Raw genomic sequence first — 18,016 nt, 5'->3', positions numbered from 1 at the left:
AGAGTAAGCTGTGGGTCAGAAAGTCTCTGGTTCATATCTAATCATGATCATAAACCCACTAGTTGGTCTTAGGCATGTACTTGGACAAGTTGTCTTTCAAGCTTCTTGATCTGTAAAACTGGGCTTAATAATGCTGGTTTACTTTATGGGATTACTGTAAGGATTTGTGTACGTAAAACACTATAAAGTACTAAGAGGTGGTGTTATCCAGATTTACAATCTGGTCATTTAAGGGTCTTGTAACTTATTTGTACTGGGTTCATTTAATCTTATAGAAGCTGAAGGGGCATTGGTCTGTAACAGAACATAGGGCTCGAGGGATTGTGGAATGATCAAATAAGATTCCTCGGAGCTTCAGTTTCTGTACTTTCAACTTTGAAGATAAGCGAAGAAGCAGTCAAAATAAATTTAAATCATATGAGTAGCATTTGTATGAATCTCATTGTTTTCTTCTTTCTCTCAGTAGAAAATGCACTCCACTTCTTATGGAGAGAGTTTATTACTTTAGATGGACTAAAACTGTACTATAATCCTTTTACTGGCTGGTAAGGATTATTGGTCTTATTATTACAGCCAAAGTGCATACAATTTAAGTAATTGTGTTTAATGCTATAAATATCACTCCAGCTCTTTTTATGAAAATGCCTTAATGTTACTATTTCCTAGATTTAAACAATAAGAAATTATATAAATATCTTTTGAATACTTCTGAAGATGAGAAAGGAAAATATGACAGAGATTGGGAAAGTAATTAAAACTGTTAGTGTGATTTCATAGACCCATAGAATTGTAACTTGAAAGGGACCCTGAGGGTCATGTAGACCAACCCCCTGCAACACAGAAATCTCAACACATGGTTCCCCATCCAATTTGAAAGCATATTGGATCCTGCTTCGTTTTGCAAATGAGCAGTTTTATTTAATTCTGTGCTTGATTGATAATGAAATATATATAGTTTCCTTTCTGTTCTTAAAAAATGTGTAGGTACTAGGATTAATGCAACTCTTATGATGGATTTTGTTATGTGTATATCTTAAATATTAGAGATTGGGTTGTCCACGATCCGTCTCCAAATGCACGTACTTCTAGAATGTTACCTACTTCAGAAAATGCCAATGTAGTCATTTACTTCTGTTAAATTTGTGATCAGAAATTATACATACACATAACATGTTCTTAACTAGGATGAATCTTTGGTCTTCAGCATTATTCGTGAACGCCCAGTTGCTGGGCCTCAGTGGCCTGGAGGAATATTGGCAGATGAGATGGGCCTTGGAAAAACAGTAGAAGTATTGTCCCTTATCCTGACACACACTCGAAAGGATGTTAAACAGGATGCTCTGATGTTACCTGAGGTGAGAAATTTGTAGTAGGTGTGGGAATGAAGCAAATGGTTCCAATACTCGAGAAGTGATTTGGTCCTTGCTGGGGTAGGTGGTGAGGGGAGAAGAGACCATTCTTGGTAGCAGAACATTGAACTAGGGGTTTATTAGAACTGCTCTTATATGTTTATGTTTGTAATAAATTATTCATTTTTTTCATTTCCGCAAGTCTTTAGTTTCATGTCCATCCATAATCAAATCCCATTTTATTTAAAATGGCGGGGGGGGGGAGTTCTAAGGAGTTTAAGCATATCTATACAAAAGCAAACATGGGACTGGTTGCTTAACAGTGTATCTTCAGCATTAATAAATACAACTTTAAAATCTTTGTATAAATTGAGCAAGAATTTACCACTCCGTCTCAGATCTATGTTGGACCAGACTGTATGCTTATTTTTCGACATGCCTGATTTTTTTTGACTGAAGTTCTTACTATTAGACAATAGATTACAGGTTACCATCTAGAACCAAATGCCAAATTGGTCCAGAATTGAACATCCTGAATTGAACAAATTGATATACAACCTACATAATCTGGTTGATCATAATAAAGTTAGTATTAGACAATTTTAGAAGATACCAGAAGCACCAAGTTTCACAGAAGATGGTTCATGAAAGTCAGGAAAATTGTTTTTGTTGACAAAATTTATGCACTTCTCCCAGGGCCAAGCAAAATATACAGCATTCACTAGGCTAAGCTTATTGAGAGATGATCTTTATTTGTAAATTACTAGAACAACAAATTCCAGGTCAATGTACAACCTTATGTGTTTTTTTCTATGTTTTGAAGACCTTGCCTCATACCTGTGCATTGCTGTAGCTCATATTCTATATACTAGGGCCAATCTGGTAATAGCAAAATAATATTTTCTCTGTGCCCAGTCAATTTATTATTAACTTTTTATTTTACTATTTTGTGTTGGTCATTATCAAACTCTCATTTTGTCCCATGATGTCGTTCCTTTTGTGCAAAGACTTCTGCTTATCTGGCGGAATTTCCCCTCTTCTCTCCTCCTGCACACCACCAATTTTTTAAATACCTTTAAATATTAGTTTTTCACTTCAGCTGGGATATCTGTTTGATATCACCAATCTTAACCATATTTTTAGTGAATTGTTACTGTTTGCCATTGCATTGTCACAGCAAGCATTACATCCCCAGCCTTAGTTTTTCTATGTGTTTTCAAAACCGGAGAGTCAGTAGTTAATATTCAAATATTCTTGGCATGCTTGTTTAAGATACATTAATTGTTCGTCAGACTCAGTGATGCAAATGTTAATTTTGTGAAGCAGGTCAGCATGGTAGCTGAATATAAATCTGATATTGTTAAAATTATCTCTTAGGGTTTTTTGGTAAACTTCTTTGTTCCGCCTCAACCTAGTGAAGGAAGCAAAAAGAAAAGCATAAAGAAAATGGAACTTAAATTGAAGGAAAAAGTGCACTATCCTAGTAAGTGTTCTTCAGTAGGTTTAATTTGCCAGAAGCAACAATAAGAAATATGTACCATTCACAGTAGAGTTGGTACTGGGTCTAAAGGCTCCTTCCTGCAGAAACATCTAACTAGACTACTTTGAATTTGTGGGCAAAGAGTGGTAGAACTTTGTTGAAAACAAAATATTTAAAAGCCTTACAGCACAGCCAGGCCAATATTTATTTGCCATTATACACTATGTGTATATACATTCTGCCTTTGTTTCCTACTATTCTTTGTACCAATTTGGTGCAGCATATTTGCAGCTACATTTATTGCTGCATAAAAATGATTGCAGAGATTGGTAATATAATATAAAATAACTGACAGATCAGTACTGCAGGACATATTTCAGATTTCTGTATATTACAGAAGAGCCAAAGTCCATGTATTAGCATTACACGTGTTACATTTTACTTTGATACACAGATGCAGACATGGTTCCCATATCAGTAGGGGGACTCATTCAGATGTCTCAAGCATACATTAGGGAACACTGTTGAGTAGTTGTTGAGGCTCACATGAGATCGAAGGGAAAATGGGTTGTGGTCTTTCAAAAAATAATAATAATATTTTAACATGAAAATCATTTTTAGCATATATGTAATGAAGAAAGCATTTACTACCAAGCCCCCCAAATTTATCTTTATTTATTGAGTTTTTAGTATATGATAATGATGCTTTTCACATCAGGTCCTAAATTGATTGCATGCAATTGAATAATTATGTTTAAGGGTTTCTCCCAAAATAATATTTAAAATACTGCAATAGGTTCCTTTGATTTTGTTAACTTTTCCTAATAACTAGTTTTGCAGAATTGATTATAGATGAAAATTAATGTTACATCAATAAAAAAAAGAATAGTCAGTGCTGCATTAGTATTGTATTGGATTTGAAATTGTCCATCAGTTTGAGATATTTTTACAGAAAGTGATTCCTAAATAAATACATAAATACTGTTAAAATCTTAACATTATTTTGTGACCTCTTTTTGCACAACTCCTTATTGTAGATATTTATGCCTTCACAATAGGTTTGCGAGTGATGCTCTTAACAGCTATAAAAGAAATGAATGTGAAGAAGGGAGCATCTATTGTGGCAATTTTCAAGTATGTCCATGCCATATACAAGTACGACACACACAGAAACCGTCGCATTCTTAAAAGGACTCTGGAAAAATTAATTGCAGAGAAGGTAGTAGAACAGGTCAAAGGTCATGGTCTTGCTGGTTCTTTCAAGCTGGGCAGAAACTACAAGGAACAGAAATTTTGTAATAAATTCAAAAAAGAGGTAACCTGGGAGTTGTTTTTTAATCCATGGAGGGAATAATTTTTGTTTAAGTGTTTTGATACATTTCCATTATAGTAGTTTTGGGAATGGGAGCAAATGAGAACAGATCAGCTAAGTCAGTTTGAACAAGAGTTGATAGAATTCAGGGGGTAATCGCTGTGTAGGAAATCTTATCTGGATTTGCCATTGGATATTTTCCGCCATCTGCTTTAATGACAGTAGTCTCAAAAGTTGTTGTGAGATATCTTCATATCAATCTCTGAACATTTTAATGGGTTGAAATAATTGCATGTAATTTAGGCCAGGGAGGACTGGGTATGAACCCCAATGGCTGATAATGAGGGTGAATGTACTTATAATGTGCAGTAGATCTCTTGGGTGTAATGCTATTACACTGTTTAATGAATTACAGATGTGTTGCATTGTAGTTTGGGGTGTAGTTTCTCAGTGTTAAACTGCAGTGCTGAATTAGAGGACAAAAAGAACTGAAAATGTATAACACACACATATTTATATATTCCTATATGCGTTAAAATTTAAGATGTCAACACTCTGCAATTTGCATGGCCACTGATAGGCAACCTATCAGTGAGCTGTTTATTGGAAGGGGTGGGATGCTGTAGCAGAGTTTAATGGGGAAAGCCCTTCACACAGTAGTTGGGCAGGTATGGGTTGAGATATAAAAGGGCGGTGGGGTTGGTTAGGTGTGTGGGAAGGGGTTGGTGAACAGAGCAGGGGTGGCAACCCCTAGTAAGAGAGTGTGTGTGTGTGTGTTTCTTTGTTTGGAACTCCCTTTAAAAAGTCTTGTAAAAGTCTACTCAGTATCCTGAAAGTGTATTTTGTTCCAAACATGCACAGAATGCAGCATGCACATTGGGACTTTGCCAGCTCCCCTTCCCTTGTGCCTCCTAATCAAGTGTTTGATTTAATCCAGAGTGTTTTTATGAAGCTGAAAAAGCAAAATAAGTTTATTTTATTTTGTTTGTTTGTTTTAGAAAATAAAAACTTCAGCTAGGGTTCAGAAGAAAAATTCACCAGAAAATAAGAATGAAACCAAAGAATTGGGAGATCAGGGCACGTGCTATCCAAATGGTCTTAAACTATCTCAGGCAGTAGACATCACAGCAGAAGAGCATGATTACTGTACAAGAAGCAAATATAATACAAAGTCAGAAATGGATCCTAAGGGCTGGATAATGCAAGAAGATTCTCTGCATAGAACTTCTGACTTGCAAGAAAATAGGCCTATTTTAAAAAACAAAACGTATTCTACTGACATTTCTAAAAAAGATGATGAAGCTGAAGAGCAGCAAGACAACTCAGAAGGCCAGTCTCCAGCCTCTCAAGAACACACTAGCATTTTTGTACCACATCCTGGTTCTATTTTTCCATTCAATACCTCTGATTATCGCTTTGAATGCATATGTGGTGAGCTTGGCTTGGTTGACTATAAGGCCCGTGTGCAGTGCCTGAACTGCCACCTGTGGCAGCATGCTGAGTGTGTGAACTACAAAGAAGAAAATCTAAAGATCAAGCCCTTTTACTGTCCCCATTGCCTTGTAGCAATGAAACCAGTTCCAACAGGAGCTACTCTGATAATCTCTCCAAGTTCTATCTGCCACCAGTGGGTTGATGAGATTAACAGGCACGTGAGATCATCTTCTCTTCGAGTGTTGGTAAGAAAAGGTGTTGTTTCACAGCAACCAATAGGGGAAGTATACTATGTTGAGGTAGAGTGTAGCAAATGCATTTGTTAAGTGAGTAGAATGAAAATACTTTCACTCCTGGGTAGTTGTTAAAATAAATGTCCACCATTTCAGTACATTTTTATATTGGTAGTAATCCTTAAGATTTTTTTTTGCAGGATAGATTGATTTATATTAAGACAATTTAAATCAGTGATTTAAAATCAACAAGGAAAAAAATGCCAATGTAAATCAAGGGCTGTAGCCAACAAAATTGTTCATTCAAATACTTCTCCTTTTGTCACAGAACTTCCTCTTACCTTCTGAAACAGATTATTTCTTGTAAATCTTTGTTTCTAAAGTAGTCAGTTCTTGATTTAGCAGTCATTTCTGTCATGAAACTTGAGAGCCAAGTTATAGAGAACCTACATTTTTTTAACCACAGCATGCTTAACTGTGAATAAAGCTGTCATCATAGTGTTAAAATCCTCTTGCAAGGCAGGAAATTTTCAGCTTCTCAGTGTTGTGTGTCTCTCCCCCTCCCTCAATTTAATTGTCAATGCTTTCTCTCATGTACATTGTGCCCAAATTGCAGGTTTATCAAGGAGTGAAGAAGCATGGTTTCTTGCAGCCTCACATCTTGGCAGAGCAGGAAGTAGTGATCACCACATATGATGTCCTTCGTAGTGAACTGAACTATGTGGACATTCCTCACAGTAATAGTGAAGATGGACGCCGTTTCAGGAACCAGAAGCGTTATATGGCTATCCCAAGTCCCTTGGTAGCTGTGGAGTGGTGGAGAATTTGCCTGGATGAAGCACAGATGGTAGAATGCACCACTGCAAAGGTGAGAATGAAGATGAGTTGCTTGGGTATGACCCTGTTGAACATGTACAACATAAAAGCAAATGAAAGAGCCTACTTGTATACCCTTTTAACACGCGGGCATATAAATTTGACCTTGACATTTATTCTTCTGAAGTGATTAATATAGTTTCCCTTGGAGGTGTTACTAAATGTTTTATCTGCCAGAGGTTTGACTTGCTATGAAGCTTAGTACTTTTTTATTATTTAATCTCTTAACACAATGTATTCTGACAGTTTAAAGAACTAGGTCATCATGTATATTACACTGCTTGATAGCTGAAAGCAAGATGTTGGTCTGTTTCAGTACCTATCTAAACAGGCAGAGGGTCTGCCCTTGGGTCTAGAAGCTGTAAAACAGTCTTTATTGACATTAAGAAATATTAAGCAGGACCATTTCAGCTATTTGCAAAGCGGTACTGCTGTGAGTACCTGCTCACCTCCAGTAAAGGAATTTCTTGGTGGATGACATTGCATATTTGAACAGCTAATCCTTTGAACAGTAACAATGTGAGATTCTCATTCATTCTCTCTCTCTCTTTGTGGGTGGGTGTTGTGTATGGATCGGAATGAGAGAGAGAGATGTTGGAACACACCCACAATGGGTGTATCCTCATTCAGATCAGATAGCTGTTCAGTTTTACTGAGGACCGCCATGTGTACAAATGAATAGACATCTGTAAAGCAGAGTGAAGGAAAGAACCCAGACAACAGTGGGAATGAGGGGAATGGGTTCCAGAAGCAGGCTTGCTGAAGAAAGGAAGGGGAGGCTGAATTGCAATGATATAGAGTGTAGGAAATTGGAACAATGTGTAAAAGTGTTACGGTTTGAAGAAACAAGAAGCTATGGAAAATTATTCATACCGTGTCTGTGAATATAAGGGGCTTTGTTCTGATGGCAAGATGCAGTAATGATGGCAGGCCAGGAACTCACCTGAGTAGGAAAATAGAAATGGAATGCTGTCTCAATACTTCCGTTTACATTGCTCAAATGTTCAGCCTATTTCACCCCTTCCCTGTTCACAAAACTGAGCTATAGCAGTGTGGACTGTGCAGATTGTTGGGATATTCCAGCTGAGCATTTTTCACTAGGACTCTTTCTACTGGTTGGTCTCTATAGGGGGATGAAATAGAAAGGTGGGGAACTACCATCTCGTCAATTTCCTAAAGCAGTTAGTCTTCACTTACCATTCTGGTATTCATCCTTGCCATTCAAGTCATGTAGGAAGTACATTTAGAAAGCGTGGTGGCAGGTGGACCCTTAGTATTGCTTATTATTTTTGGGCTAAGCATGAGGTTGTTCCTAGTAGTCATGGGCTTTAATTATATTTTCTATAATATTTTATTAGGCTGCAGAAATGGCTCTCCGTTTGAGTGGAATCAATCGCTGGTGTGTCAGTGGCACACCAGTGCAACGAGGATTGGAAGGTGAATAGTATAGCTAATCTTCTGTCTGTATCAACATGCATGCAGTAATGGCAAGGGTATTTTGGTCCAAACTCCCTTCTAGAAAGCAATTCTTTTTTTTAAATCCAGAATATTTGTGTCCTGGCTATCCAACAGCATATTGTTCAAGACAGCTAATAATAAAAGAGAATCCATCAAGTGCAAACTAAAGCATATTTAAAATACACCTTAAAAATCACATACCAAAGAAAAAAGCAGCACAAAAAACAAAAATAGTACTAATTGTACCTACAAGTAGGTCTTCTCTTATGTTCCCACCAAATGTACCTATGACATTGGTGAGATACAGACAGTGACCTCATTTGCAGATCTTAATGCCCAGGCAAGTTTGTATTGGAGCAGGCAGTCCTTCAGGTACACTAATACCAAGACATTTAGGACTTTAATGGTCAAAAGCAGCCCTACTTTGATTTGGGCTTGGAAACTATTTTGAAATCAATTCATTTGTTGTGATCAGAGTCACACACTCCTTATCAGCTACTCCAGTTAGCAGTCTGGCTGCAGCATTTTGGACCAACTGCAGTAGTCCAAATGTACGTAGAGCCCAGCATCCTATTTTCACAGTAGCCAACCAGATGCCTTCGGGATGCCCACAAGCAGGACATGAGCACATCAGCAGTTTCTCCAAAGTGTGAACTTCATTAATCAAGGGAAGTGGGACCTTCTCTAAAACAGGATGAACTCCAACTTTTTGATCTACGTCTCCAGCTGTTTGGGGACTACAGTTCCCATTATCCCTGACCACTGGTCCTGTTAGCTAGGGATGATGGGAGTTGTAGTCCAAAAACAGCTGGAGACCCAAGTTTGGCCAACACTGGATTATGAGCACCTAATAATTGCATTTACAATTGGCATCTATTCATTTTTAGAAGTAAACTTAAGAAACGGCAACAACAAAAATATTTTGTTAAGCACTGGAAAATTTTCTACCCTCTATCATTGCCACCATGCAGTAATCCTTGTTCAGGAAAGCCTCCTAAGAATTAGGACGAAACTGGAAACTATCCTTCCATATAAAATTTACCTTACATTTGTGATTGAAGCCCAGATTTTGAAAAATGTCAGTGCTTTGAAATTGTGTGATACTTATAAGGGGATGTGCTGCTTATTTTAATCTTTCACAAAGATTTGGTTGTATATGCAGCACCCAAGTTCCATCTCTCCTCCCCAAAGAAAGAAAGCGTGAAGCAATTTAACTTGTCAGGCTTAGCTAAGTTGAATTGTGTATAAGCTTTTTTTTTTTTTTAAGTATTTCTTGCATGCAGTAAAATGTGCTGTTCCTTTGTCATAGATTTATATGGATTAGTACTGTTCCTTGGAGCTGATCCTTACTGGGTCAAATATTGGTGGGATCAGCTTCTGTATCGACCATACTGCAGGAAAAACACACAGCCTCTCTACAACTTCATAGCCAAGATAATGTGGAGGTCAGCAAAGAAGGACGTGATTGACCAAGTAAACACACAAGTTCTAAGAATATGTTCATAGACGACATTTTTCACCCAATACTTGAGTTACTCATTTGTCGTTTCATTTTATTATTAGATTCAGATCCCTGCTCAGACAGAAGATACACACTGGCTCTATTTTTCTCCTGTTGAGAGACACTTTTATCATCGCCAACATGAGGTCTGCTGCCAGGATGCTCTGGCAAAACTCAGGAAGATTTCTGATTGGTCCCTCAAGCTTAGCAGCTTGGATCGGAGGACTGTTGCTTCCATTCTGTACCCTTTGTTGCGCTTGAGGCAGGCCTGCTGTCACCCGCAAGCTGTACGTGGAGAATTCCTCCCACTGCAGAAAAGGTTAATTACATTTATTCTTAAAGTGACTTGACCTCTCATACTGATGTACCTGGGTCAGCGGGGCTTACTTCTGGGTAGACTTACAATTTTGAAATGTAAAGGTTGGGCTTTTTCTGTAGTTACTCTAAAGTCAGTTGGTGAGTGAAATTCACCAGTTTGGTATATGAAAGAGAAAGCTATTTGTTATTCATTTGGACTTCATATTCCAGGCAGTGACTCTAGAAATAGCAGAGTACTTGTGAAGATGAATTTATACTTACAAGACAGCGTTTGAAAATACCCTGTATTATTCTGCATACAAAGCATACATCTGTGCAACCTGCTGTGATCTTGTTACCTCACCTGATGGAACATTAAAGATAGTTGTTGAGGTTCAAATGTCAGATAATATGCAAAACTAAGATCCCACTCCATGTTTTTAATCATTGCGACTTGCATCAACAAAGTGCAAGTGAGGTTGTAGTAGGAAGGGAAAATTAGTGGAAAGTGAGGAAGGAAGAAGAGGTGCCCTTTGCTTGCAAAAGAGCAGCTTTTGATCCAAGGCTATGAATGAAAAGATATCAAATCTTTTAATTTTAATTATCTTTAACTTATAGTATTCTGAGACAACTAACTGAGCAAAGAAATAAATAGATCTGAACCATGCAGATAGCTTTAGCCTAACTGTAGTTGGGATCCATTGACCTGTTTGGTCTTTGCTCTTGACTCAAGACTATTTGTTTACCATAAATCGAACAGTGCTGAGGAATCTTTTACTGCACACACCACCAATTGAAATTCACATTTTGATCTGCAGCCAACAAGTAATAGTACTGATTGATTAATCCTTTTCAACTCTGCAGATTACATGTTTCTTTACTCTGCTGTGAGAAGAAATAGCATAACAGTATGGCAACTGATGTTGACTATTCATATTCATACTATCACAGCCTAGAAATATAATACTAGCTTGTATTGGGAGCAGAATATTGCGACTAACTCTTTGGTGTTTAAGTTGATGTAGCAAGTTCAGGAAATGTGTCGGTGAAATAAAGCAGCTTTAATTTTAACTGAAGGGTTTTATCTGTCCTAGCAACCTATATTCAGTGGAATGTTCATGCGTAGCAGCAACATAGCCACTTCAGTAAAGGAGGAGTACAGTAACAAAACAAGTACAGTGGTACCTCGTAAGACGAATGCCTCGCTAGACGAAAAACACGCAAGACGAAAGGGTTTTTCGTTTCTTGAGTTGCTTCGCAAGACGATTTTCCCTATGGGCTTGCTTCGCAAGACGAAAACGTCTTGCGGGTTTGCTTCCTTTTTCTTAAAGCCATTAATACCCAGGGATTCCGCGCTCCGCAAGACGAAAAAATTGCAAGACGAAGCAACTTGCGGAACGAATTAATTTTGTCTTGCGAGGCACCACTGTAGTTCCCATAAAAAGGACTGCAGAAAAAGGATCTGTTTCTAAGCTCTTTTTGTCTGAGAGCAATAGTCCATTTTTACAACAAATGGTTGAAATTACATGTGGGTATCCTATTCTGTGTCCATGTCACAGTGCTAGAGCTTCTGAATAACAGAAACAATGAACCCATCGTCTCTATCAGGTTAGCAGGCTAGTTCACTGTTGCTTTTCTATCCCGCCCTCTGTGAAGCTGGGGGTCCCAGGTTGTCTTTTATCCACATAATAGCATGGACCAGTCTCTTGGTTTAGATATAGAATGACATCAGGTTTCTTTGCCTGTTGTTCAATATATATCCTTTTCCTCACAGCATGTCTTTTAGAAATCAGCATTTATTTATTTATTTTTACAATTTGAACCTGACAGTGAACAATGACTACTTTCTCTGTTTCTCCCACTCTGGCCCTGTATTATGCCTGGGGAATGTGAACATGAGAGTACTGTTGCTCTCATATCCTGCTTGTGGACTTCATAGATAATCTGGCTGGCTCGGTGAGAACAGAATGCGAGACTAGATAGCCTTTGCTCTGGTCCAGATGGGCTCCTCTTATATTCTTAGAACAATCTGCTTCTCTGTTAGGGTGCTTCTACCTGGAAGCCTTCTGCAGGTTTCTGTTCCTTCTCATTCCACTTTTCATCAGATTATGAGATAGCAGTGTACTGTCCACACCATTTAAATTTTTTTAAAAAGCAAGGAGCTGAGTTGAACGTTGTCACCATCAACAAGCCCAGACTGGAATGTTTTTTAAGTGTTTCTCCCTTTTCCATGGGCCGGCATAGCAGGTCCAGTGGAGAGTTTGGGGCTGTGTGTCAAATAATGAAGATTATTTGGCTTCGCCAATGGCATCATGAGACCTTGAGCAGCATGGACTGGGGGAAAAGGAAGAGACCCTTCTTCAGGGTAACAATCCCAACTGCAGTTACTTGTCCCCCTCTCCTGTAGGCTAGCAGTGCCATTCCACTATTTGTTGTGTCACTAAGGTCATGTTACTTGGTCATGTCAAGTCAGTCATTATAGTCTCTCACCACACTTTTGCGTATAGTGTGGATTACAAGGCATCTAGGCAAGGATTGTATCCTTATTTTTTCCTGTATATTAAATGGAATATATTTTGTCAAAATATTAAATAATAGCAGTAGAACAGCATCATTTTTGAATTATACCAGTTGCTAGCCCTTTCGGTTTATTATTGTTATAAAAAGTACATTCTTGAAAAGGTGGGCTTATGACCTCTGATGCATATTGAATGCCTGCTTTGGGTCTCTGTTCCAGCACAATGACAATGGAGGAGCTTCTAACATCACTACAGAAAAAATGTCGAACAGAATGTGAGGAAGTCCATAGGCAACTGGTGTGTGCTTTGAATGGATTAGCTGGTATTCATATTATTAAAGGTAAAATTGGCTCATAATAGTTTGTTTGGTTTTTTTTAATAATATTTATTGAACATTTTCAAATATAACAGAAAAAAGAAAAGAAATAAAACATCCATTTTATAACCTTATTTTCATTAGCATCTTGCTAGGACTTCCCCACCCCACCCCCTCTTGTATTCCAATTCCTTCAAATAGATTCAGCAAGTTCTTACCCCAAATTTTAAACTTATTATAGTTAACCCAATGTTAAGAATGTTTTTCCATCCCCTAAAATCGACCCCGCTCCCTTCCACGAGTTCCCCTCTTTAATATGCAGAACAAATTAAAATAAAAGAAAATAGAACAAAGAATAAAGTATAATTTAACACCCTTTGGATTCCAAATTTCCCTCCCCCCTTTCCCGGTTGCGTTCCCCAATGTCCATCAATGCCTGTTGTTATCCTGGAGATCCCACATCTAGGCCGAAATCCTTCACAAGTCCACTTTGCCGTCTTTTTAATAGTCTTTGCCGTCTTTTTGATCATCTTTAGTTTCAAGCGTCCAATCTTGGAAAAGCTGTATCTCAAAAAGGTCCATTTTTCCCATCCAGATCTCTGTATTTAAGAGTAAAAACTTCAATTTTGTTTCTTTAGACCTTTCAAATCTGGATGTCCCAAATGTTCCCACTTCCAGCTTTGTCCAATTCTTGTTGTTCATGTTGTTCTTATTATTCTCTCTCCTCACTTTCCTCTAGTTTCTTTTCCTGCTCTCCTGCAAAAATGTTCCAATTCCAAAAGCTTCTAAGTCCCCTACAGAGGCTTTGTTATTCAGGAACAAAACTTTACGTCAAGTCCCTTCCATTCTTCAATAGATAAATCTATTGTCTCCTTTAGTGTAGAGACCTCTGTAGACAAAATAGTGTTCCATTTCTGCAGTTTCCCAGGAGATAAAAAGTCCAATTCAAATTCCATGCCAGCAATACTTGTAGTGTCCCACAGCCCCTCTAGAGGGATTATAGTAACTCAGTTTCCTTCCAGATCGCACCCAACAATCAAAGTAACTTGTTATTCCTTGTTTTAAACAATTTATATCTAATTTGTAACAAATGTAACCGGCAAAGTCCTCATAACAAAGTTCTCTTTTTATTCTTCAGCTTTGACAGCTCCTTTGACAGCTGTCAAAGCCTCTGTTTCTCCTCTCCCGGCGCTCTCGCGGATCGCTCCCGGTTCCCGGGGGGGGGTGCATTTTAGCTCACGTTCTACTTTTCTCCTCCAGCCCAGTCTTATAATTTTCCATTGTGAAATTAGTGACTTTATCAAAATAAGGTAGCACTCGATCTTAGTTGTTAAATCCTTTGCTTTAAATCCTCCACGACAGGGGGGAGGCGGACTTCCTTTTTGCACCTCCCCCGCTCGCTCCGAATTTAAATTTTTTTCCCTTTTTAAGTCCAGTTTCCAATTACTCACGGGTTATTCTTTTTAATCCGAATTTTCAATGGAAGAAGTCAGTGCTCTCCGCCAAATGGCATGCGGCTTCGCTCGGTAGGGAAAGCGGAGGACTCATAGCACCACACCCCCCCCCGCACCCGCTCCGTAGCCTTTAAAAAGGCTCCTTCGCAGGTCGGGGGGGCGCAAACGGTGCCCGCCGAGTCACCATGCCCATGGGTTTCAGCGCCCATGGTTTTTGAGGGTCCCCGCGACGCCGACGCGGTAGAACCCAGCCCCTGCCGAGCAGGCTCCATTCGGCAATGGCGCCAACCCGGAAGTCCATAATAGTTTGGTGTAGTTCTTATGAGTGCAGTAGCACTCATATATATTTTTTTTATTGAGAGAAAGAGAGAGATATATATCTTTACTATTTGGTTAATTCAGACTAAATCCAAAGGGCTGATTTGTTTTGCCTCAGTTTCCTCTAATCAAAATATAAGCCTCTGTAATCTAGCCACTTACTAACTACGAATATCCCTTGGCTCTGAGCACCAAACTAAATTGGGCTAGCTGTGGAATCTGTTGGTTGTTTCTTAAATAGTTAAGTACCAGCCCAGGTGTTTAGGCATTTTTTTAGTAGAGTTACTGGTAAATCCTAAAGGAAAATGTGTATGTTCAGGATACTCAAGAAATGACATTTGTACTATAGCTGCAAGCAAAGCTGCAGAATTGTAAGTCTGTGGAAGGTTAGGAGGTGTAAGTCGCTGAAATATTACTTCAAGGTAGACTTGGTACACCAAGATGCAGGAAGAGAAATTTAATCAGAAATTAAGATGGCACTTGAGGAAATACTTGCATGCCTTTTTAAAGCAGTCTGCAAAGAGGAGGGCAGTTTTACAGGCCTACTCAAAAGTCTGGTGACCCAGCACACAACTCTGGATCAGCATAAGAAGTACTTGAATCTAACAGGGAATAGTGACTATATACAGTTTTATTTTATATTTCTTATCTCAAAAAATATTTTTTACAACATTTTAAAAATATGCTAACTTTATCAGTGGCTGCATACACAATTTTACTGTTTTGATCTTAATGCTACAATATGTTTGCCGGTCTGTCTCTGTCAAGCTTCCATATGTAAATAGCCAAACAATTTAATATAATACTTTACAGTGATGTTTCTACGTGTTGGAAATAGGGAATTATTTCTGTTTGGGAACAGACATAGAAAGTGTCTGTATCTTCCATTTCCAGGGTGGGTAGAGGGTTCTCATTGCTTCTACTTCCTTGGAATGAAAAATCACAGTGGTAGTAGTAGAATTCTGTGTTTTAGCTTTGTTTTCACAGTTGGAAATTTATTTTCCAACTCCTTTTCAGTTATAATTTGTTTATTCAGCATAGATGTCTCTAATTAAAGTGCTTACTAAGAAATCCTGATGGCACTGCGTGTACAGTTGTAGGTAATTAGACATTTGAAAGACAGAAATCCCAATACTCCAATCTGAAATATGCTAATTTTTCAGGTGAATATGCATTGGCAGCAGATATGTATCGAGAGGTGCTGCGTTCCTCTGAAGAGCACAAAGAGAAGCTCAAAACAGATTCATTGCAAGTATGGAATCTACAGTTCTATGGTTCTATGGTTCTATGGTTCTATGTGCATAATCTCTGAAGGCACTCTTTAAAGTAGTACAGAAATTTTGTGGAACTTTTTTTGCCTTTTTCTTGGCTTTTATGTCTGTTCATGAGCTAAAAGATTGATCACCTGATCAGCCATCAAGTACCAACCTCTTTTGCGAAGAGAGACCTGGTAATGTTGTCAACTTTCAAAAATCATCATTGTCACCAGGCATATATTCTGATATTTAGGAACCAGCTTATATTTTGCATCAGTTTAGTTCAATCTATCCATAAGAGGAAAACTAATTCCTCTTTGAAATAGTGTTACATCCAACTTCACATATGAATAGGCAGGTGCTAGGCAAGCATTGGGTTGCAACTAGTGTGTATACTGCCAGTAAAAAGTATGATTTCTTCACAAGGATCTCATAATTGTTAAGCACTCTGGAAGTATGGAAGACCAGGATATAAATATTGTGAACAGTAATACTCAATCTATGGTACCAGATGAACAATGTAAACAGTGAGCTAGGCCTTTCAGCTGGTGATGGTGTTGTTTTTTGAAAGCCTCACTATGGAATACCTGTGGGCACCTATAGTTCTATAAGGTACAGGAGTCAGTTTATTACACTATTACAGGAGTAGAGAACAGGATCTGGCCAGTGGACCAAGTTTAACAGTGGGGCAGAGATGCCCACCAGCCAAACACATAATTTCAGAATGTTTTTGACCCTACTTGCCCACATAGATTTTGCAGAGAGCTTTTCAAAGTACTGTACAAGACATGACACTCAGCTGTTTTTTAAATCTTCTAAGGCTGCTTACACAATTTCACGTATGTGCACTGGGGTTCGGAATGTAACCCCCACATAAATGGGGAGTCACCTGTACTGTTCTTTTTTGTATAACATGAATAAGTGTATACTGCCATAACTTTGAGATATGGGTAGAAGATTATTTACCGTATATACACGAGTATAAGCCGACCCGAATATAAGCCGAGGCACCTTATTTTACCTCAAAAACTGGGGAAACTTATTGACTCGAGTATAAGTTGGTTCACCACACCACAAACTCTCCCCCCCAGCCCCTCCCGTACCCCTGCCTACCTAGGGTGCTCCTCCACTTTTGCCACTGTCGTAAATGCACTCGGGTGGGACCCTCACTTGAGTATAAGCCATGGAGGGCTTTTTCAGCATTAAAAAATGTGCTGAAAAAGTCAGCTTATACATGAGTATATACGGTAGTTCTGTGTGGTAGTGTATTCATGTTTCTGTGGGGATTCTACTGCCAATTTAAACTGCTTTTTGTTCGTAAGTGTCACCATACGTCAAACTTAATCACTGCTGCCTTGTGTATTGACAAACGCAGAGACTTCATTCTACGCACAACCTGATGGAGCTTCTGGCAGGAAAGCATCCTGGGATATCACCCACTTTGCGCGATAGCAGGCTTCAAGAAGAGGTGATTGTACACTGTGTGCACTTCAGTGTGTTTAGGAATACTTCCTGCAAAAGAATTTATAAAAGAATGTAATTTGTTACAGGATAGCTCCAAGGCCTCTTACAGAAATGCTTACAATCCTAAGGTCAAATGTAAGGAAATTCCATGTTTGCCATATCTTTCCAGATGCAGCTGTAATGCACTTTCAAGGTCACAACTGTCAGTAACAAGTGTCCCCCTCTCCAAGAACAAATGAATAGTTTCCTTATGGAGACTGCTGTGCTTAACGTCTTCATAACCTTATCCTGACTATTGTTGTAGAGTTAATGCAGTTCTTCTCAAACCTCCACTAACCATACTGGGCTGTTAATAATAAGAGAAAGAGTTTATGGTTGTGAAATTGAAGCTAATTGAATTGATCGGTACTTTTAAAGGACTGCCTTTAGGTAAGAGGGACAAGACAGGGCCAGTCACTGTACAATTAGGACCTGAGGTTTATCAGGGCCTGGATAAAAGTTAGGCTGGGATAGCTGAAGCTGAAAAACTAGCAAGGCAAGAATGAATACCAATAGATCAGATGTTTTGAAGCTGACCAAGTAACCTTTCACAGATGATGAAAACAAGGATGTGACATTTAATGAAGAACAAACTGTAGAACTGGAACACAAAGTGGGAATTAGTGGCAATAGTTGTAGTGTTATAGTTGAATAAGAATTAATAGGGATAACAAGCAAGTCCATTTGGATAGGAACAATGATTTGAAGGC

The 18,016-nt window shown here is 38.5% G+C and overlaps 1 protein-coding gene across 2 annotated transcripts in view; it reads left to right on the top strand.

The window, feature by feature from the left end:
* SHPRH (SNF2 histone linker PHD RING helicase) overlaps positions 1-18,016 on the top strand; it is a 46,235-nt gene that overhangs the window by 10,134 nt on the left and 18,085 nt on the right. The window contains exons 5-16 of one of the 2 annotated variants that reach the window (XM_081855244.1): positions 464-545; positions 1,205-1,355; positions 2,727-2,832; positions 3,888-4,144; positions 5,140-5,820; positions 6,425-6,676; positions 8,043-8,121; positions 9,452-9,615; positions 9,706-9,962; positions 12,678-12,799; positions 15,711-15,799; positions 17,179-17,271. In XM_081855244.1, the coding sequence (XP_081711370.1) occupies positions 464-545; positions 1,205-1,355; positions 2,727-2,832; positions 3,888-4,144; positions 5,140-5,820; positions 6,425-6,676; positions 8,043-8,121; positions 9,452-9,615; positions 9,706-9,962; positions 12,678-12,799; positions 15,711-15,799; positions 17,179-17,271 (2,333 nt within the window). The remainder of the gene's footprint in view (positions 1-463; positions 546-1,204; positions 1,356-2,726; positions 2,833-3,887; positions 4,145-5,139; positions 5,821-6,424; positions 6,677-8,042; positions 8,122-9,451; positions 9,616-9,705; positions 9,963-12,677; positions 12,800-15,710; positions 15,800-17,178; positions 17,272-18,016) is intronic. The other variant, XM_081855245.1, reaches the window with a different exon arrangement.

The sequence above is a fragment of the Podarcis erhardii genome, assembly GCF_964252035.2.
Source record: "Podarcis erhardii genome assembly, chromosome: 3".
NCBI classification, from domain to species: Eukaryota; Metazoa; Chordata; class Lepidosauria; order Squamata; family Lacertidae; genus Podarcis; species Podarcis erhardii.
This window is presented reverse-complemented; position numbering and strand designations above follow the sequence as displayed.